The sequence below is a fragment of the Epinephelus lanceolatus genome, chromosome 12 (genome assembly GCF_041903045.1).
Source record: "Epinephelus lanceolatus isolate andai-2023 chromosome 12, ASM4190304v1, whole genome shotgun sequence".
Lineage (NCBI taxonomy): Eukaryota > Metazoa > Chordata > Actinopteri > Perciformes > Serranidae > Epinephelus > Epinephelus lanceolatus.
The window spans coordinates 30,337,942-30,360,768 of NC_135745.1; the positions used below are offsets into that span (position 1 = coordinate 30,337,942).

The window sequence follows — 22,827 nt, forward strand, 5'->3', positions numbered from 1 at the left end:
TCGAGTCTCTTTGTAGTCACTTTGCATCTTTTTATAGTTGTTTTGCAACTCCTTTTGTCGTCATTTTACATCTGTTATTGCTTTAAGTCTTGTGGTTGTTTTGCATCTCTTATATGTCATTTTTCACAATGCTGCACAATACACAAAAAAATCATATTGCAATATTTTTGACAGATATTGTGATTACATTACAAGTCTGTACCAAACAAGTGTGTTCCCGAGTCTGGAATACGATTTATAGGCCGTGTCATCTCTCTAGCAACACAGTGCTATTTCACTATGAATGCTATTTAATTCAATAACATTTTGATCAATTGAGCAGCACTAGGTTTACATCTTTTTAAAGTCATTTGACATCTCTTTGGTGTCATTTTGTTTCTCTTTGTAGTTTTGCGTCATTATGTTGTCATTTTGCATCTCTTTGTGGTTTTTTGTGACTCTTCATAGTTATTTTGCATCTTTTTGTAGTCGTTTGACATCTCTTTGGTGTCATTTTGTTTCACTTTGTGGTTTTGCTTTATTTTGTAGTCATTTTGCCTGTTTTTGTTCTCATTTTGCATCTCTGTGTGTTTTTTGTGACTGTAGTTATTTTGCATCTTTTTGTTGTCGTTTTGCATCTATTTGTTCTTATTTAGCATCTCTTTGTAGTTGTTTTGTGACTCTTTCCAGTTATTTTGCCGCTTTTTGTAGTCGTTTGACATCTCTTTGGCGTCATATTGTGTCTCTTTGTAGTTTTACGTCATTACTTAGTCTTTTTTACATCTCTTTGTTCTCATTTTGCATCTCTTTGTGTTTTTTGTGACACTTTGTAGTTATTTGGCATCTCTTCGTTCTTATTTAGCATCTTTTTGTAGCTGTTATGTGACTCTTTCTAGTTATTTTGCATCTTTTTTTGTAGTCGTTTGACATCTCTTTAGTGTCATTTTGTTTCTCTTTGTAGTTTTGCGGCATTATGTAGTCATTTTGCATCTCTTTGTTCTCATTTTGCATCTCTTTGTGTATTTTTATGACTTTTTTTTTATGACTGTAGTTATGTTGCATCTTGTAGTTGTTTGGCATCTCTTCGGTTTCATTTTGTCACTCTAGTTGTTTTGCACCATTTTGTAGTTGTTTAGCTTCTCTTTGCTTTCTTTTTGCATCTGTTTTTTTTACTCTTTGTAGTTATTTTGCATCTTTTTGTAGTTGTTTTGCGTCTCTTTGTTCTTATTAAGCATCTCTTTGTAGTTGTTGTGTGACTCTGTGGTTATTTTGCATCTTTTTGTAGTCATTAAGCATCTCTCTTTTGTTTTGTGTCTATTTTTAGTGACATATTGCAGGTGAACCTGAACGTTCAAGTGCTGCTGTTGGTTCAAAAACTGCACCAGTACTTCAGTATTAAGTTCACACTGGAGATGACAAGAGATTATCTGACTCCTGTCCAAACCTTCTTGCCACAGCAAAAACCACACCAACTTTTTTTTCTGCACAGATACTACACTACATATTACAGCACACTATACAAAACAGCATGGGAAACCAGTGCATGTTCTTTTTTACTTGAAGCAGTGTTATTCTGCTGTCAAACTTTAAATGTAAATTGCTTTACTAGTTATACTGTATATTGAGGAAATGTTACTGTAGCCTCTACATGCTATGAAGCTGTAATATGAACGAAAAAATAATGAAAAACAGATATTGGATTGGATTTGTTTGGGGCTTTCTAACCCCTTGGGCCCCTGGGCTTGTTCACTAATCTATCCATCCGAACAACAAAAGCATTTTAGAGTCTTTTTTTTTTTTAACCCGATTCACTTTCGCCTGACTTCATCTCTTATTTGAGCTGCACTGATGCATATATACTCACCCTATCTGGGATCCATTCAGCATTACAACAAATGCCAATAATTATGTCCACACACAATCAGACCCAGGTGTGTTATCTTTATTGTGGTTTCACCATTCTTCTCTCTTTTTTGTATTATCTGTCCCAACAAAAAAAAATTGCACAGATCAAATCACACTTCTGTCAACATCCATTTTCCCGTTCCACTGCATGCACAAGAACACACACACACACACACAGACACCATGACGCAGACTTACACCCAGGGTGGCGTCTCATTCCTGTGGCTGATGAGAGCAGGCATGATGGGAGTGAGGCATGTAATGTGATTTATAGAGCTGGGCTCACTTTTCAAATTCAATCAGGAACTTTGATTACTGATGAAAATTTGAGACAGGAAATCGCTTTGATAGCAAACTAAAACCTCATGAGACAGAAGAGCACTGATGTGTGCATATGTGTGTGCGAGTGCACTGATCGCCAAACACTGAGCCCGTCTGAACTCGGCCATATTTGATTAGGGAGGACACACGCAATGCAGTCAAGAGCGACAAAGCAGGAACTCGAGCAAATTTTTTACCATTGACTGATGAAATCTTCCTCTGGTTTAGATGTTATCTACTTCTTTCTTTTTGTCTCACTTTTTGATGCTCACACGGCTTACTCACATGTGAGCATTGCTTTTAGTCCCATTAAGCATTATGAGCACAGAGATGTAACATTCACACACACACACACGTACACATATGGCTGACCCTGCAGAGGTCACGATGGATCTATGGCTGTTTGGTCTCTTGTGTTATTTTAATGTCTGCTGTTGCACATGAGGGGACACTCAAACCCATGCCCGACAGCATGACAGAGGGGCCCAATTACCATTCCCATGGGAGAGAGAGAAAGTGTGTGTGGGTGTATGTGTGTGTATTACTCAGAGAGAGTGCAGAGAGGAGGAACAGGGAGCAAGGCAGAGACAGAGAGTGAGCGACAGAGTGCTTGTGCATGTATGTGATACAAACATGACAGGCTCATCAGTCACCAATGGCCTTTTAAAGTGTTCTCCATAGGGACACCTGACCTTTTCGCATGATGCCAATAGCAGCTGCATGATGAATCAATCGCCTAAGCCTTTGGCTCCCAGTAGCCACCATGTTATCCAGAGTAAATACGTGAGATGACATTCTCCCTGTTGAGACACCTGGAGACAAAAGCCCAAAGTTATGGATTGGCCTTTAATGGTGAAAGGGAACCCAGTGGTGATCGCAGTGAGGCATAAAGAGGCAACGGGCCTCAAAGAGAGGGTGGCATGTGGAGAAAAGTTTTGGATGGATAGATGGATGGAGGTAGTGGAAATTAGAAAGCAAGGAGAGGGGAGATAATGGGACAGTCGAGGTCAGGGAACTAGCCACAACCTTTCTGTCTGTCTGCACAGGATGGATAGGATGGGGGAGAAAAAATGGGGATGCACAAGGCCAGCAGAAAGATTAAGAGGAGGGCAGTAGGAGGAGATAGATACTGAGGAAATGGAGAACAGGCCCTGATTTTTTTTTTGGATATCTAGCTGTGTTTGTGTGTGTGTGTGTGTGTGTGTGTGTGTGTGTGTGTGCGAAAGGGAGATGGAGGGAGCGAGCGATAGGGGAATATGGAGCCTAATATGATGGGGTAAATGAGGTGTAATGGCGGTAACATAGAGTGACAGCAAGTGGGTCAGTGCATTAAGGGGTTAACCAAGGCCAGGAGTCGCTGACCTTCCCCCTCCCACGAGACAGAATTATCTCTCAGTAAGGAACACACACACACACACACACACACACACACACACACACACACACTGATAATGAAGATGTGGTTGCAGGACAGCCATTTTTTTGCGATTCAAGAATGTTATGATGGGAATTTCACCACTGCTATCCCGGCCATGCACTGATTTTCTACACGGCTGGCCAGACGCTCGCAAAACCAAATGCAAAACCTTTAGGCTTTGTTACACAGCAAAAAATAATTAAGCGAGGGCTTCGTAACACTTTCATGTAAAGGCATTACGAATTTTACACCGTCGTCTTCTGCGCTGTAATTGTACTGTGGAATTGTGTGTGTGTCTGAGAGGGAGACAGAAAGAAACAGGCAGAGGAATGTGTGAAAGAAAAAGACACTGCAGGCTTCAGGTGAGAAATTAGAAATATTAGCATATTTATTACAGCAACATGAAAGACATTAGAATGCCTACACCCTTTACAACAAGCAACGCAGAGGAAACTGGCATGGGGACAAATAAGCATTGTATGGTGGCCAAAGAAAGAGAGAGAGGAGAGAGCTGAAAGTCTTGAATGAGAGTCACTCATGAACACTTACAATACAGACCTGGTGGGGAATGAAGGACAAACACTGTATTTGAGATCAAGCAAACCATCCCACATAGCTAACCTGGATAGGGTGAATAGTGACACAAACCTGGGGTTTTGAGAGTTGGAACCAAAGTGTGGGTATGACCCCTGTTTTCTTAAAATTTAGAAAGTGGTGGTGTTGAACAAACTTGTAAAAAGGGAGGACATTGTCGCAATGCACCCATATTTTTTGAGTGAAACTCTTTTTCTAGTCCTGACACTGCATGAGGAAATTTAGCATGTGGAAATAATTTTGCAACCAAATATAGCCTATATCAAATTCTAAGCTAACAACATCCATAATCTAATTGAATATCTTATGACTCAAATAAATAACAACAGCTTTTACAGGTCATCAGCTTCAAGATTCCTCGTAATATTTTAAGAACAAAACAGCTTTGTTCTGCTCTGAGGAGTCAAAGTGAAGGTGCTGCTGGAGGGGGGGGTGGGGGGGGGGGTCTCTGGGATGTTACAAAACCAGGGTGTTGATGTGAGGTCATCTTAAGAACACAGATAAATACTACCTGTACATACACTTTACTCTTAATATCGCCTCTATAGGGCAACAGAAAAGAACAATAGCTCAGTAAATAAGGCATCTAAAAGGCCAGCGGTCAAGGGTAGTCCGCTAGAGTGAAATCATAGAGTTAGCAAGAGTAGAATGTACTAACAGTTTCAGACTCTCCCAATTGTACTGTACTTTGTTTTGTATTCTGAAACAGCAGGGCAGAAAAAGCACAACTAAAGGGCCTGATAGTGGTTTTTCAAACTGCTGCCCAGCTGACATTTCACTAAGCCCTGCCCGCTTAGCTACTGCTAGGCTTGTCACGATACCAGAATTTCAGTAGTCGATACCAATACCAGTGAATTTCCACGATTCTCTATACTCATTTGATACCACGATAAAAATCAAAAAACAGAACTTGTGTATTTCTAAATTCACTACTTTATTAAATCTGTTTCAAACTTTAACCTTTAACTCTAAGGCCTCATTTACACCGCAAGCGATCCACAAGTGTTGCGGCAGCACACGTGTATTCGCACCAAAACCGAACAGACGCATCGCGCAGCTACCACTGCTGTCCTGTCAAAATACAAACCACGCCCCAACAGTTGGTGGTGGTAGTGCACCATGTTTGCAAATCTCCAATAAACCCCAAAGAAGAAGAAGTGAGTTTGGACCCAAAGCCCAAGATGGACAGGTTCACACGCCATTGATTATTCCTAAGCTTTGAGAATTAATATTTAGCACTACAAATGGGTAATTACATGAAACATCTGCCTGTCAGGTCTCACTTGGTCAAGGGGGAGATGTCTGTGGTGGCCGAGAGAGGTCATAACACACGCAAACTCGTGTTCTTTGTTGAATACCGCGACTAAATCGGCGCCCTTTCTATTTTTGAGCTTGCTCGCGAAAGCAGCGCGACTCGAGCAGCGCTTGGTCATTTTTAAAGCACTGGGTCCTTGATTTCAGACAGAGGTAGACAAAAACAGACTTCTCATTTCTAGCCACCGAACATTTTTTTCTGGCTAAAAGGACATTTGTAACTGGCATATTGTAATAGCTAAAGCTAGCTGGCTAAGCTAGTTAAACTAACGTTGGCTCCATGAGTTGGCTGAAAACAGTCTCCGGCTGTCTTCTTTAATGTTTTAAAATTTAAAAAAAACTTGAAAAAGAGGTTTAAAAGAGGCCGTCCGTTTTTAGATTTTCAAATAACATGGTTCACTGTTGACATCACTAAACGTAAGGCTTTTAGTATGAGGACGAACAGATGTATTTGCCAAACGTAGCAGAGCTAACGGTGTCCTTGAATCTGATGGCTCCGAGACCAGCTTTACAACACAGTGGATGAGCTAGTTGTGAATGGGGCTCAAACAGATGTAATCTAGTTTATTAGCGACGTGCACCTTGGCAGTGGAAGTATTGCTTTATTACTATTATAGGTAGTTAGTGAGTTGGATGACATGCTAACGGTTGCAGTTTAGATTAGAAGACAGACACACTGTTTAATCCTTTCCATACACATGTGCTCTTGTATTTTGGATTTTGGAAAGGTTGAAAAAAAGTCACCACCCTCCATATTCTTACATGCAGATCCCTTAAGCATGCGGAGAAATGCAGAGCATGACAGGTCTGCCGTTCCTAGTTACAGTCACTAAGCTATGACTGGACAGTTTCCGCTTGGGGGAGGGGTTTAGCTACTGTTCAGTTTGTGATGTCAGTGGATAGAAATTCAATCTGAGGACGTCTCTTTTCTCGACCTCCCTCCTTCCATCTCTACCTCACCCAAACAAGCATTTTTACAGGTTGTTTCGTTGGTGGACGCAGGCTTGAAAAGTGCATGTAATTACTGTTTACGGGAGGTATGCAAATGAAGCCAGTGTATCAATAAGGAAAGTCCATTCTACTCATCCTAACACTATGGTAGAAACTGCAGTCACTGTCACCTGTCCATCAAAGCTGAAGCTTCGCGCCATGCTACATTCCTTTGTTCAGACCACCTTCCTTCACCTTTCTTCTGTATGACCCGCCCCTGAACGAGTACTTCAGAAATCTCTTTTTCACAATAAAAGTACATCATAGTCATCATCATCGTTATCATTACAAACATTCTAACATTGGAAATCAACACTGTACATATTTTACACTATGATACAATCATATATACTGTACTTTATGCCACTGTTGGTCCTATAGAGTACCACATATATTAAAACTGGGTTTGGGAATACACTAAAACAAATTCAGTGCCATTAATGCAGTGCACACAAAGAGGGTCCCATCATATCTAAGCTTGTATTTAATGTGATAAGCAGCAGTTTTCCTCTGATAAGGAAAAACCAACAAACCAATTTATTTGCTTTTCGCTGTAAACATTGTTTTGTAAATTTACCTTATCAGTATTGGTTTGAAACTAGGGATGCTTGAAACAGGTTGGCATGACTGATAACAAGTAAGTGAGACAGTACAAGACACACAAATCATCTTTTTTTTTTTTTTTACCCTCTCGTGGTGGCACAGCTGAAAATCAACACTGCGTATATTTCATCTTTCTGGAAAAAAAGGGCTCCATTCCAATGCTCCTTTTCATCAAGCAGACTGTTTGAACAAAACAATGTAATTACTGTGACTGGCCTTGTGTTACCATCCAGCCATGGGAGCTGATGAAAGGACACAGTAACATAGGAACAGTGTTACATTGCCCAGATGAACATTTCAAGGTTACTACTGTACATGGCACAACACTGGAAAAACAAGGTAAACGTTCTTAACAGTGTCAACTCTATGATGACCTTGGCATCACCTTCACTCTACACAATACTCTCTTAACACACCTGAAACATGGGAAGGCAAACTTTTGGGCTGAAATATTCCCAACAACATTGTGCTGTAACAGCTGAATAGACAATGTTGTTTGGAATAGACAGTCAGTTATGGAAGAGTAAAAATGTATCTGTGCCAACTGCAGCTCAAGCAGTTTCTTTGCACTCAGTTACATCACAAGTGCAAGCAGACTGGCAAAGGTGCACTGGGTCTAGTTGCTATGGAAGTGTGTCTGAGAGCAGTCTCTAGGGAAGCCCTTGCCCTGGTCAAATACACTATTTAAATGAGTCATACTTCCATCCTACATGAGCTAGCAAAATCTACATCCCTCTCTATCTCTAAAGGTCCAGTTTTCTGCTCCCCTCACCCCACACATTCATGTCATTCAGTACCTTGGCTCACTTATTGGCTTTCTGTATACAATGGAAGGGGCCATACATGTACTAGGTAATAACTCCCATTAAGGTTGAGCGATATAAACCTCACCACCAATACAAACGTTAGGTCCATCTCTACGGTTGTGGGACGCACAGCCCATATAAACATATATCTACACATATACATATCTTCTGACCCTTTTTAAACTCTTCAAGGTGAAAACTCCGAACAGAAACAAAATGACAGTAAAAAACAACTGTACACCTCACAGACAGTGATGATAATTATATTCTAATTTCTTTTTTTTTTTTGTCATTTCTTTTGTTAAGAATATTTTTTTTTCTTCTTTTGTTGAGCTGATATGATGTGAAATGGTCTGGGATGCTCTAGATGTGGCCTTGTTGTTGGACGTGTGTCTCTCTGTTGCTCCGTAATGGTGGCTGTGTTGCTGCTGAGTGCTAAAGCCGGTAGTGCCCATCGAGGGATGGGAAGAATGGTGAAACTGCGAGAAGGTGAAGGAGTCAAGCGTCCATGTTGTCTCCGTCTCAGTGTGTCTCAAAATCAATGGAGGCCCGAGCACAGAGTATCCATTACAACTCCATTTCAGTTGGGAAACTCTTCACAGGAGCATCCATTTTGGCTCTGTCTCACTGTGTGTTTTTGTGGAAACTGTTATACTTGGACGTGTGTCCCCTGGGTCTGCAGGCTCTGCACGCTGGACAAAATCTTCTTCTGGTGGCCGGCAAGACTCACACCCATCTTAGCCAACTCACTGCAAGGAGGACAGAAAGAAAGGACAAATATAATTCATTAATGACACTTTCAGAGAAAAAAACGACATAATCCCTCAAATGTCACGCAGCTGCGAAGGTTTCAATTCCAAGATACTTGTGTATATCCCCTTCTTAAATTTTAAAATGACACTCATCTGGAATATACTACGTCTTTTACTGACAATGGTGACCTTTTGAGAGTTTAATTTATTTTAATTTAACTGGGATGATTCACCAGCCATCTGTACCTGACACTGATGTAGAGGATTGAGTCCAAGCTGACATATCCAGCACTGGAAAAGTTCTCCTTATACTGGCCCATCTTGATGGCCTCCAACCACTCATCCACTGTGCTCACACTGAACTCTGGGGTGGACAGGTCCTCCCTGCTGGGATACAAAGCACACTCACAACTCAATGAAATGTTGTCCCGTTGAGTGGCTAAATAACAGTTTCTGACTGAAGCTGACCAATTATTTGTCCTTGGAGCTGTTATTAAGTCTAACTCTTGTTATGGCAATTCATAGGAATAAGAAGTGTCAGCAGTGTCACTCGAGGAGCCAGTTAATGCTCATTCATAGTGCTCTATCTGCATTTGGACAGAATAATTTAAAAGTCTGCAACAACTGCAGCATGGCAGACTCAAATCCACCGTGAAAAGAAAGCATAAACCCTGAACTTAACCTAGCCATTAATGGGTAAGTATGATTAATGATTCATCCCCTCACTGCCCCCCCCCCCCCCCCCCCCCCCCCCAGTATAAGCACACGTGGCTTTACTTTTCTCACCCTTTGACTCGTTTGTTTGCTTCCTATTGCTATAAATTGTTATAAATGATCTTTGTGTTTGTTTATTTGCATGATCCAACTTAGTAAATACCTTGCATATGTAGAGCTAATTGCATCTGCACTTACATACAATGCTATATATACTCCAGTTAAACGGACAGTCCACCCTAAAATCAAAAATATTTTTCTTTTTACTTGCTGTGCTATTTATTAATCTAGGCTGTTTTGGTGTGAGTTGCTGACAGTTAAATATCGGCTGCAGAGATGTCTGCCTTCTCACCAATATAATTAAACAAGCTGGAGCTCAGCTTGGGATGCTCAAAGCGCCAAAAAATACATTAGAAAAACTCAACAGCAATGTCTCTTTCCAGTAATCATAACCTGGTTACTCAAAATCCATGCTTCCTTCTGCGCAGTGATGGTTGGTGGATGTACTTCAGTTGAAAGAAAATAGTTCCTACATAAAACTGCTCACAACAAGGTCCATAGATAATCTTGCATATCTAACACTCAGCAACTCACAGTAAAATAATCTAGATTGCTAATTGCACTAAAGGCAAGAGGGAAAATATGTAGTTTTGATGTTGTGGTGAACTGTTCCTTTAATGCCATGCCATAGTCTACAACACCGGTGTATAAGTATCTTCTTTCTGGTCACGTTGCTCTTTGTGTCTTCAGTGTGTAGGCTTTTGTCAGTCTTGCTTTTGTGTCCCTGTTGACTTTTCTGCTGTGCTGAGATTTTGTTATTTTCTCTGTTCTGAGCATCTCCTGTCGTCTTTGAAAGAGACTGAAACATATTATGTTGCACACTCTGTATGCTGGTCAGGTTGTGAACATCAGCTAAATGCCTGAAGTGTAAAATGTAAATGTAAAATAATAATATTTTACAGATGTGTAAAATACAACTGGGGAGGCAGGGAGTCTAAATTGAAAATGAGACTATGGATATGCCAGCTGAAAAACCTATATTCATACCTTTTCAGTGACAAATGTTACTGTGCTGGGAAAAGATAAGAATGTGATTTTACTGGAAAAAAATGACATTTCCTACTTTGCACAATTTTCAAAACTGACAAAGTAGATTTACAATCCAGATCTAAGGCTGTGATTGTGTCTTCCACTGTATGCGTGTACCGTCCCATAATCTAATCCAAGTATCTCAAGATTATATGCGTGCGTCAGTGAAAGTGTTTGCTTCACAACTTTAATACACAACTGTCTCCCACTAACCATGCTGAGCTGTTGGCCAGCTCTCTGAGGCTGGCTGGGTTTCTGATGAGCTTGTCCAGGATTGTGACAATCTGTCCAAACTTTGGCCTGTCGCTGCGTCCCTTCTCCCAGCAGTCCAGCATGAGCTGGTGCAACACCACAGGACAGTCCATAGGGGCAGGAAGACGGTAGCCCTCGTCTATTGCTTTGATCACCTGCAGGGAGAGAGGGTAAAATATCAGGTTCTGTGATCAGTATAACAGAGAGAAATACATATTCCCTTTCATAGTTAAGAAATGAGCTGGAGATTGAGGAAAACATAAGCCCATTTTACACAGAGATCATGTGATGCAGCCACAATGAAGACCCTTAACTATGCCACCTTGGCTTTTTATACTGAACCAAACAATGCCAGCATAATGTCGCCCCAGTGTGTGATTTTAGATAGCATGCTGATGTTCTGTAAGCAAAAGAGGCGTGACGGGTAACACAACAGCCATGGCCCCTGGTGTGACATACAGCATACGTGTCGGGCAGTGCTTTCTTAACAATACAAATAGGATAACATTGCAGTAACAATCATTTACTGTCCCTGTTATATGGGGGTTGATCTCATCCTCAAGGTTGGGAGTTCTCAGACCTCATTGATCTTCCTCTTTGCGTACATTTTTGGATGTTCTTCTTCTTTGAGTTAGCTGCTAACTGCTACTAGCTCCTATTTAAATCTTGTGGATCACACATATTCACACGTCATCAAAATGTCACACCCATCCCGTCCTGCCACCTGTCCCTTTTACAGAGATGTTGATTCGATGCTGTTGCTACCTCTGCTGGTGGCTTCAAGGTGAACAACTTCAACTCTGTCCCCCTGTTTTGCGGTTGTACTTTTATATAGAACAGCGAGGCGGAACAAAGGCGTAACACTCACGCCTTGAAACGGCAGTGTCAAAGGGGCTTTAGTAGAAGTCACTGTAACTGAGACATGATGTATGTGTTGGTGACTCACATCCTGGTTGGACATCTCCCAGTAGGGTCTCTCGCCGTATGAAATCACCTCCCACATGACGATACCGTAACTCCACACATCGCTGGCTGAGGTGAACTTCCTGTAGGCTATGGCCTCTGGAGCTGTCCATCTGATGGGGATCTTCCCTCCCTGGAGATGGCACAAAACACAATCATCACACTCTTGTACTGAATATGTCACCCTGGACACCCTGTCTGCAACAGTGTAAATATGTAAAAGTTGCTTTATTAGTCTGTTTTTGGCTAAGGGCTTTAATAAATCAAGAACAGCGCTGACGAAACAAATTAAGCGATGGTGGCTGCGGAAAAGCTCGGTGCAGTGCTGCCTTTAAGAACAGAGCAGGTGAGATTATACACCAACTTAACAAAACACTCCTCTCTAATCTTTGCTCTGCTGTTTATCCTTACGCTTGACTTTCTTTTGCCATCTTTCTTTTTGACCATGCTGCTCCTGCCTTTGTTGTTGATGCGAAGATCAAAAGAATTCCATAAACCCACTGTATAGACACAATAGGCAGTAAGATACCCCCACCCTCTCTCTCTCTCGCTCTGTCTAACACGCACACACGCGCACACCCCGTACCTCTATAGGGCTCGGTTCAGCTTTTTAACATGCGGCAGCTGCCTCTGCACCACCTAGCATTCCCCATCTCTGCTTGGTCAAAGTCAAATAAAAGACAAAGCTGCCAAGTCACTCGGCACTGTACTTTTGTTTCCACCACCCCCTGTCCACCCCTACCCCATCCTCTTAACTGCTCTCACTGGATCCTTCCCCTGCCTTCCCTTATTTTCCTCTCCCTCCCTTTCTCTCTCAGCCTCCCTCGATCTCCGTCTTATTTGATATCTACTCCTCTCTCTCTGTCTCTTCCCCATCTTGGCCTCGGCCTCTCCCTTTCTCCCCCCCTTCATGCCTGCAGCTCTCCATCTAGGTCTCCTGACATCAGTGGGGGTGTGTGTGTGATTGCAATAGAGCAGTCAGCGGCTGATACACTCCTCCCAGGGCAATGCTAATGCCATATTAAAAATAACATCCCCAACACTTCCTATGAATATGAATAATGCCATCTCCTTGTGGGCATTTTAGATGAGTTACTCCGCAGTGGTTTAACTCACTGACGTTTGAGTTTCTTCATTCTCTCCGTGCTCTGTGAGAGGATGATGATGTTACCGAAGACTTTTTTGATTTGACTGTATGTAGGCAGGAGCACGCAGTGTCCATGCATTCAGTCCATGTGTGCATTTAATTTTGTGAACAGTATACAGTTATGACATCAGTGGCATGCCATGACCTCATACAAAACTTTAACTGTTTAGAAAACCAACAGCACTGTTGCACAGTTTTAGAGGCTTATGTCTGTCCTGTCATTACAGAAACATTTTATGAATGCAGAGAAGAGGTCATCATGATCCACTCAGTCCCTCGTGCAGTAACTGAGACCCAACACTGGGCATGAGTCATCCAAATTATAACCACTCTTACTGGTTTAAGGTCCCACTCTGTCGCCATGGGTATTAGTTCTGTGTGCCTGACAACCTGTTCACATATGGACTCAAAGTAGCAGGCTCCCTCTTGCCACTCATGACTCAGCAGCACTTTTCTTTCGCCACAATAATCCATCTACCTGACAGGTGTGGCATATCAAGATGCTGAGTAAACAGCATGATTACAAAGGTCTGGTGTGGGATGGTCACAATAAAAGGCTTCTCTAAAATGTGCAGTTTGATCACACAACACAGAGCCACAGATGCCGCAAGTTTTGAGGCAGGACTGTCCACCAGAGCTGTTGCCTGTGAACTGAATGTTCATTTCATAACCATAAGCTGCCTCCAATGTGGTTTCCAAGAATTCTGCAGTACATCCAACTGGCTTCACAGCCGCAGACCACATGCAACGACACCAGCTCAGTACATCCACAGCCAACCTCTTCAGATCATCTGAGGCCAACCACCTAGACATCTGATGCAACAGTTGGTTTGCACAACCAAAGAATTTCTGCGCAGTCCATCAGAAAGTGCCTCAGAGAAGCTCATCTGCATGCTCGTTGTTGTCACCAGGGTCTCGACCTGACTGCAGTCCGTCGTCATCACTGACTTGAGTGGGAAAATGCAAATCTGTTGATGCCATCTGGCAGTTTGGAGAAGTGTTGTGTTCACACATGAATCCTGGTTTACATTGTACTAGGCAAATGGTGGATGGCTTGGACGCCAATTTGAATGCACAGAGATACTGTGCTGAGATCCTGAGGCCCATTGTCTTGCCATTCATCCACTGCCATGACCTGCAGCATGATATTGCACTGCCCCATAGTGCAGGGACCTGTACACAACGCCTGGAAGCTGGAAACATCTCAGTTCCTGCATGGCCCACAAACTCATCAGACATGTTACCCACTGAATATGTTTGGATGCACTGGATTGGCATGTACAACAATGTCTTCCTACTCCTGCCAATATCCAGCGTCTTCACAGAGCCATTAAGGAGGAGTGGGCCAACAATCCACAGGCTCACAACCTGATCAACTCTATGTGAAGGAGATGTGTCACAGTGAATGAGGCAAGAGGTGGTCACACCAGATACTGACTGATTCTTTGGGATATCTGTGACCAAACATGCATTTCTGTAGTGCTAGTCCTGGGAAATCCCAACAAACCCATTTTCAAGATAAAACTGCAAGTTAAGGAGTGGCCTTTTGTTGTGACCATCCCAAGGCACACACGTGTAGTAATGATGCTGTTTCATCAGCATCTTGATATGCAACATCTGTCAGGTGGATGGATTATCTTGGCAAAGGAGAAGTGCTCACTAAAATGGATTTAAACAAGTTTGCAAACAAAATTTGAGAGAAAAAAGTCTGTGTGCATAGAAAAAGCCTTAGATCATTTACATATTCAGCTCTGATTGGACAGTCATTCTCTCCCATTTCTATTCTGGAAAACAAAGTACTTAATTTTCTGAGCGATGTGTTTTCATGCATCATTTTCAAGTAGCTTGTTAAAGCTATATTAAAATGGGAAACTGTTTCACCTGCGATGATCAGCTTTTCCTACATTTGTTTGAAGTGCTTGAGAGAATCAAAATAAGCACGATTGGTTCCTGCCGGGTTTCCACTCCCCCATATCGGAGGGAATTTGCAGTAACTATCTCAACTGCTCCACATCACACCTTTTGCCAGGTATTTGGAGGTTTCATTTACAATTCAGAGCAGCGTCTTGTGCTGCTTGTGTTTGAGTCCGTAGGTGTGAGTAAGGGTAATACCTGAGTGGATAAGAGTGGAAGCGCTATCAGCTCTGAATCAGTTCTGATCACGCAGTGTGTCAGGAGAAAAACAATTTTCTTTTAAAGGCAAGATGGAGAGTGTGGATTGCGAAGGAAAAATCACATATTGTTCTTCTTCTTTGTGTCTTTATGTGTCGACCATGTTTTGGATCAGATCTCATTACCCTCTGGTCTATTTTAGAGCTTTTTAAAAATAATTTTATGCATATCGGGTTTGGATTTGGACTGAATCCAACTATGTAGAGGTCAATGATTAGGTCAACTGTAATTGGAGGCACCATTTGTTTATGACAGTTGCAGCAAGTGCAAGTGTGTCTTACCCTTGTCGTGTACGCAGCCTCTGGGTCATCCTCCAGAACCCGACTCAGGCCAAAGTCAGACACTTTACACACCAGGTTGCTGTTGACCAGGATGTTTCGAGCTGCCAGGTCTCGGTGAACGTAGCTCATGTCTGACAGGTACTTCATACCTGAAGCGATGCCACGCAGCATGCCAACCAGCTGGATCACTGTGAACTGGCCGTCGTGTTTCTGGAGCGGGAGACAAGGAGAGATGAATTAATACACAGCACAGAGTGTAAACGCTGACATTAAGCTGCACAAGGGAGGCATAGTGATTAGGGCCAAGTCCTTCAACAACCTCAGTTGGAAGTGGAGGTTCGAGCCAGGATTCAAGCATCTGTGATGGCAGCAATCCGTGCTTTTGAAGTGTCCCTGAGCAAGATACCGAATCCCTTCCAGCTCTTGCTAACCCTGTGCTTTGACCTCTCTCTGCAGGGTGGCAAGCAAAAGATGAATTTCTTCACTCAGGGATCAATAAAGGATCACCCAAAAATCCTGCTTGCAGAGGATCGGATCTGACAGTGCAGACAAAACTTTCCTCTCTAACACTGACCGTGTGTGCAAGCAGAACTCACTGGATTTCAGATTTGAGCTGTCTTTGGCAGAGAGCGGCGCCTGTTGATCGATGACGGTCCAGCTCACCTTCCTCTGCCAATTATTTCTGCCCTGGGCCAACGGTCCCCGTTAAAAAGCCATCCATGTTATCAGTCACCCTCTCCTTTTTATATCATCTCTCCTTCCCTCTGTCTCTTAGTTCCCTCCATCCATCTCTGCCTGTCCTCAGTCTCAGTCTCAGTCTCAGAGAGAGAACTCTGTATTACTTTGACTCACTTTCCATCTATCTATCTTCCCTCATCTTTCTGCATCTGTGCACCCCCCTCCTCCCCTTTCTCTATCGTTCTTTCTCTCTCACTCCCTCGGCAGCTGTGGAGTAAGTTAATTAGCCGGTGGTTTTGTGAGATGCTGATTGATTGGACTGTCTAACAAACCTACAGACTTCCTCTATCAATCTGCCCACCACATTGCGTTGCCAGGAAGGAGGAGGAAGGGTGGGCAGGGCAGGGAAAGAGAGAGGAGACAAATGCAGGGCAGAGAGGTTAGACAAGGAGATGAAGGAGACAGATGACAGAGGTGATGGTGGAAAAATGAGACTTTTTGACAAATTCTGTTATGTTACTTAAGTTTTTACCAGAAAACTAAAAGGAGATACTTAGTAAGGGAAGCGTAGAAAGGCTGCTATACAGTAGGTAGAAACAAGAGATGAAGAGGGGAAGAGCATCTCCGACAGGAAAGGTGGTTTTGTTATTTCCGAGGGACAACTGCTTAATAAATGGTCAGCATAATTAAAGACACATATGGATGCCAGGAGCACGGCTGAGCTGTAAAACCCATAAAATTCCATAATTATATTGAGCCACTGCGGACACTCTTTATGACCCTCATTACAATACATACTCCAACACACAACATGCGTGTGTGTGTGTGGATTTTGTTTGTGTCTGTGTGTGTGTTTCAGGCCATTTTTTATCTGTCAGATTTCATTTCATTTTGCTTCAGTGTTGCTGATGGGATTGGTGTCTATTTAGCGACGGGCCTATCATCACAGGCTTAATGGCTTTGGAGCACTGCAGTGATTTTACTGGCTGACAAACAACTCTGAATATGAATCAGGGGGACTTTCAATGTGAGGCACACCACGGCTGCAACAAGCTATTCATCTGGGTGTCTGCGAAACCCAATTCGAGGCTCCTCAGCTCAATCAATACTGCCACGTTTGCTACTTCTGCCGCATATTTTTGTATTCAGTGGGATTGTGAATCACACATTTATCAACATTTACAACATAAAAGCTCGTCTTCTGCATCTGCAATTAAATAAAGATCCATACTTTTGTTTATGTAATTGGCATTTTAAGAAATACTTAAATAAGTCAATTTTGAGATAGACTCCCTAAATAGACTTAATACGTCTACAGGTCTGTGATATGTTTCAGAGGACGGCTTTTAGGACTAATTCTTTAAAAACATCAATTCACGTAATAACATACTGAGTGACAGGCTCCTCTAATGCTTGCCATAATGTCGATTTCAATAACAAAGCATTACCTCCACAGACTTCCTTCCACTGATTTTTTTTTTTTTTAAATCTGTTCACTGATAAGGGTTTGAGCAATAACCTTCAGTAGAATCTGCTTTTCAGGACTTAATTTTGTAATATCCTGGCATGGATTTAAACTCTGTTCTACTGCTTGCTCTACAAACGGTATTTTTTTTAAAACAGTCTCTTTACTGAGATCATTTTGATCAGCATAATAAATGTCTTAGGAAATATTTCACCTGACTCTATTTCTCTGTTCATTCATGATTAAGTGGAATTCCTTTTGGCATTTTGGAGGTTATTTTCAGTGTTGCTCTCAGTTGCTATCCTGACTTTCGTGGTATTACATTGCACTTGAAATGAACTGTTCATTTTTTGTATCCCCCTGATGGAACAAATGTTGCTCACAAAGCAATACACTTTCTTTGCTTTAGTGCCCATTTGTCAGCAGTCTGCTGCTGTTTTCAGCTCTGGGATATGGACACTAAGTGCATTTCATAGACCCAGTATCAGACATCATGTGATGAAAGCATGGGGAGGCCACTCATCTGTCTGAATGTTTCTGTTCTCATCCACTTCTGTGTCCATGCCTACCAGAGAAAAAGTTCAGCCTCTGTGTACTTAATATATCCTGACTACCTACATGTATGTTCTGTATATTAATGGTATCTTTCTGGCAGCAAAGACAGCAGTGATTTGATTCCTTTTACAGCTTCACTTAAGCTCAACTCTCACAATGCATAATTAAAGATGACGACTATTCTTCTACGCACACTGTGCCATTTAGTGGAGATGTGTTGCCTTTTATGTTGACAATTGTCAGATGTTGTCGTTCCTAGCTTCACACAAGAAATTATGTGTGATCTTTTACACTCCTAAGGAGACAGATTTTCAACCAGCTTTGTATAATAACAATGTGGGTAGTAAATGTAAATTAACTATGGTAAACTTCCCTCCATCTTGCCAGTGCACAGATCTCCCTGGCTCTTGGGCTGTTGCTTGATCGGCGGATTTTAAAATCCTACTTTTTGTGTGCCTGCCACGGACACAGAGTATGGAGGCAGATCTAGAAAGAGAGACTCGCCCCTCTCTTCCTCTTTCTCAAACTCAGACCAAAGTCAGATTGAATATTAAGGGTGCTTTCAGACCTAGAGTTGTCTTGCTTTAATCTGAATCAGGGATGAATTTTGTTAAAAAGTTGCATAATTGTCTAGAGTTGGTTCGTGTTCTCACAGCAGCATTTATAAACGGACCAGATAAAATACCTTGTGCGAGAAAGCTGCTCTTGATAGGTCAAAATTTCCATGCGGGAAAAATCCAGGAAGTAAACAAAACATTGAAGAAGAGTACACTTGCAAGATAAATGTGACACTTTCTAATGTCACAATGGAGGGACAACTACACAGGTTGATTTTAGCGCTGCTCTTCGTGGACTATATTGCTGTCATTGTTCATTTTAGTCAAACCATACAGTTTGAAAACGAGGCGCGGCTCCAACTAGAAAACAATGTTTTGATGCATTGGATGTGTTGAATGTGCATATTAAGGCAGTACAGGAGGAGGTGCATATTAATAATCCTCCAGGACTGTAACATCCCATGTTTAACCCAAACAATGTGTCATGTGACTGCAGTTGGTTCAGATTGAGGTCGGAACACGTTCTCACCACAAACGAACCGCACCAGAGTTCATTTGTAATCAGACCGATACCACCTCTTCAAGAAGTTCTTGTTACGGTTGTTTTGGTGTGCACCCGAGTGTGACTGCTGAGTTCACACCTGCCCAAATGAACTGCACTTAGGGGGCAAATGAACTTGAGTTAAATTGAACCAAACAGGGCAGGTGTGAAAGCACCCTAAAACTAGGCAGCGTTGATCAAATATAAACCAAGATTCTGCTACTGTATTGCCTACAGTATGTTCAGAAACATATTTTACTGTACTGTTTGGCTGCAATTTGAGAATTTGTGAACAGGAAGTGGGTGCCATACTGTTTCCCGTATTGTGAAAACAGAGGCTGAAAAACTCAGATCAAACACTTAGACTAAGCAGTGTTGATAAAATATGAACTATAACTTTTTTGTTTTCAGAAACATGTTTTGGGTTACTATTTAACTGTAGTACAAGATTATTTGCTACCCGCTGGCCGCCATATTGTGTTCAGACAAGCAAATCACATAATGTCCCCAACCAGCGGGAGCATTTAGTGGTCCAGTGCGGCGCAGTGCATTCTGGTAGTTGGTTTTCTACCTCTTGAGCAAAAGCAAAGCCATTGCCCTTTGTCTGTTTCCTCTGGTCATGTAGCAAAAAGCACAAAAGAACATCTGTCCAGCTGTAAAATACTTCTTTAATAAGGTGACTACACATGAAAATGTGTCTCAAACAAGGTAGAAAACTCTTGCGTGCTGAAATAGTGTTTGTTTAAATGGATCTTTGTTAACCAAAGTCCTTGGTGTAAGACTTTTTACAAATTGAATTCTCTAGCTTCAGATTAAAGACAATTTTAGTCAGGGACCTTTTATATATTTTTGAAAGAATGTGCCCTCCATGCAGCAATTTTGGGGCAATGAACTCTTCAATTTCAAACACTCTACAACTGGGACATCATTTTCCACGTGGCTTTTGCAAAGACTTGAGGCCCTGACCTTGGTGGAAATGTGTGCGCCGTGTTCCTTCCAGCTGGGCCGTGACTCACCTTGAGGAAAGTGTCCAGAGATCCGTTTTCCATGAACTCCGTTATGATCATCACTGGTTTACCTACGGAGGCACACAATAAGGCAGCTGTTAGTGGAGCAGAATCACGAGGAAGAAAGACACAAACTATAAAGAGACGAGGACAGAGAAGTAGTGGAGTCCACAGCTGTGACCAGCCTCCCTCTCTGTCTCCCTGCCTCTCTCTGGGGGATAACATGGCATGTCGTCATCAGTCACACTGACAGCTTCTAATCAGCCCTCTCCATAAACGCCAGGAGATAATTAGAATGGACCAATCCACCAGAATATGTGTGTGTTGGTGTGTGTGTGTGAGCGTGTGTATTAGGGGGCCTCCTGAGATCTCATGAATACTAATCAGCCTCAAGGGGAAGGGGGTTGTGGTTGGATCGCTATGTGCACCTGCACCTGCATGAGTGTGTATTTGTGTGCATGTTTGTGTGATGAAGGGGTGGTTGACTGACAGGCCCCGCGCACTATGGTCCCCTGCATGGCATCTGGTGGGGCTTACAAATGATTAACAAAGTACCTGCAATCACATGTACACATGCACACACACACACTTGCACACCAAAAACAGCAGTTGTCCCTGTTTTACAGGGTTCTCCCTGGGTACCACCCCCCTACAGCTGAGCTCTGCAAATCACAAGCAAACACACGATGTGCACTACAAATGGTTTTTGTGCGTGTGTGTGTGTGTGTGTGTGTGTGTGTGTGCATAGCTTGTAAACACACAGACTATGTCAGTTGTGATGAATAGGTCACATTTCTCCAATCAGACCTCAGAGATGCTGGGAAAAAACCTGGGGGAGAGATAAAGACAGCACAAGAGAGCAAGAGGCAAACTGAAGAAGTGGAGACAGAGAGTGTCTTCATATAGAATCTTTTCTTACAGGCCCAGTGTGTAGGATTTAGGGGGATATACTGCCAGAAATAGAATATAATATTCATAACATGTTTTCATTTGTGTGCTGTCACCTGAAAATAAGAATCATTGTAGTCTCGTTGGCTTAGAAAGAGTCATTTATATCTACATATGGACATGGTCCTCGTCTATGGAGTCTGCCATATTGTTACTGCAGTATTTCTGAGCATACCAAACACCAGCTCTACAGGGCCATTGGTTGCAATCTGCAACCTCACCACTAGGTGCCACTAAATCCTACACACTGGACCTTTAATCAAAGAACACTGTTCTTTAACAACCTCAGTTGGCTCGTTCAAATTCCTTATTGCTTTCTTTCCATTGGCTTCCTTTGAGGTGTTACTTAGGGCCGTTATGTCAATTTCAATTAATTAATCACACAAAAAATGATGCGTGACAAAAAATTACACTGATTAATCACTGTCTGTGATGACCTTTGACCCGGTGCATCATCAAAGGCCACAGTGGTTTTATGACATGATGCAGGCAGAAGAGATGACGCTGCTTGGCCCCATTAATCTAACATTTACATTTTAAAAAAACACCAAGATAGAACCGTTCTCTGCGATTTCTGCAGTAAGGAATTTTCGTACCATTGGAGAAGTTCAAGCCTGAAATATCACCTCAATGCAAAGCATTTAGCAGCAAACCCGGAGGTCTGAGCTAGCACAGCCTCACATGCGAGCGCTAGCAGCCAGCCTTACCAACCCACACTTGACCAGGCGTTTAGATGCAAACTGAGTCAGTCTACCTGTGACCAATAAAATAATTCCCTTGCAAAATGGATTTCAATGGACTGCAGAGCAATCTCAGTGGTAACAGACGTGGACAATTGTGTCCAAAATCCAGCTGCTTTTACTATGACACATCTGTCATCGTTCATTTGAATTTAATTTTTTAAAGTACTTTCACAGCAAAAGTTAATTAATCACAGAGCACATTAAAAATAATCTAATTAATTAGATTATTTTTTAAATGCTTGACAGCCCTAATGCGTATATATATAACTTTCATGGTCAAGTCCTGGCATTAGGTTGTTATAAAGTATTCAAGTACTTGCAAAAAAAAAAAGTAAGAAAAGGAATGTAAATTGACCAACAACTGAAAACAAATGCATGTATTCAACAAACAGACTTCAACAAAGTTATCATAAATAAAATCAGCATACTTTCTTTTGCCACTGTTAATAATAATAAATAAATAAATAAATAAATGCTTTGACCATGTTTTTTTAATGAATTTTTTTATGCCAATAAAGTTTTACTAAACTAGAAATTGAAATTGTGAAATGAATTGAAAGAAATAGTAAAATGGGAAAGAAAACAAATCAAGGATTAAAGACTTTTTAAATGAAATTGGACAAAAGAAGCACAGGGTTAACAGATAAAAGGGGGAAAAAGATGGATTGGAGGAGGAAAGGGGAAGTGAGGATGGAAGAAGAGGATGAGGAGGATGAGGAAGAGAGGAGAGAGGAGGAGGAGGAGGAGGAGGAGGAGGGGTCAAAAGCCTGTCATGGAAAGGCAGGAACAACACCACCGAGGCCTACAGTGGGATTGTAGGTAAAGACAGCAATACATCACCTTAAATGAATTCACTATCTCACTGCAGCAAACACACAGACACAGACACACACACACACACACACACACACACAAGGACGTACACAGGGACATACACAAACAGAGTCGCCTGGTCTCTGGTGGTGGTGTCTTCTCTGACAGTAACATTAGTCTCAGGGATAAAAGTGAAAGAGAATTGGATTTTCTTCTGCTGG

The 22,827-nt window shown here is 42.0% G+C and overlaps 1 protein-coding gene across 2 annotated transcripts in view; it reads right to left on the minus strand.

Annotated features, from left to right (window-relative positions):
• Nucleotides 1-7,254: 7,254 nt before the first annotated feature.
• Nucleotides 7,255-22,827, minus strand: part of LOC117271950 (ephrin type-A receptor 3) — a 117,163-nt gene continuing 101,590 nt past the window's right edge. Inside the window, exons 14-19 of one of the 2 annotated variants that reach the window (XM_033650532.2) lie at nt 20,112-20,173; nt 15,300-15,509; nt 11,683-11,832; nt 10,698-10,891; nt 8,928-9,068; nt 7,255-8,678 (exon numbers count right to left, since the gene is read on the minus strand). In XM_033650532.2, the coding sequence (XP_033506423.1) occupies nt 8,579-8,678; nt 8,928-9,068; nt 10,698-10,891; nt 11,683-11,832; nt 15,300-15,509; nt 20,112-20,173 (857 nt within the window). In that variant the 3' untranslated portion in view covers nt 7,255-8,578. The remainder of the gene's footprint in view (nt 8,679-8,927; nt 9,069-10,697; nt 10,892-11,682; nt 11,833-15,299; nt 15,510-20,111; nt 20,174-22,827) is intronic. The other variant, XM_033650533.2, reaches the window with a different exon arrangement.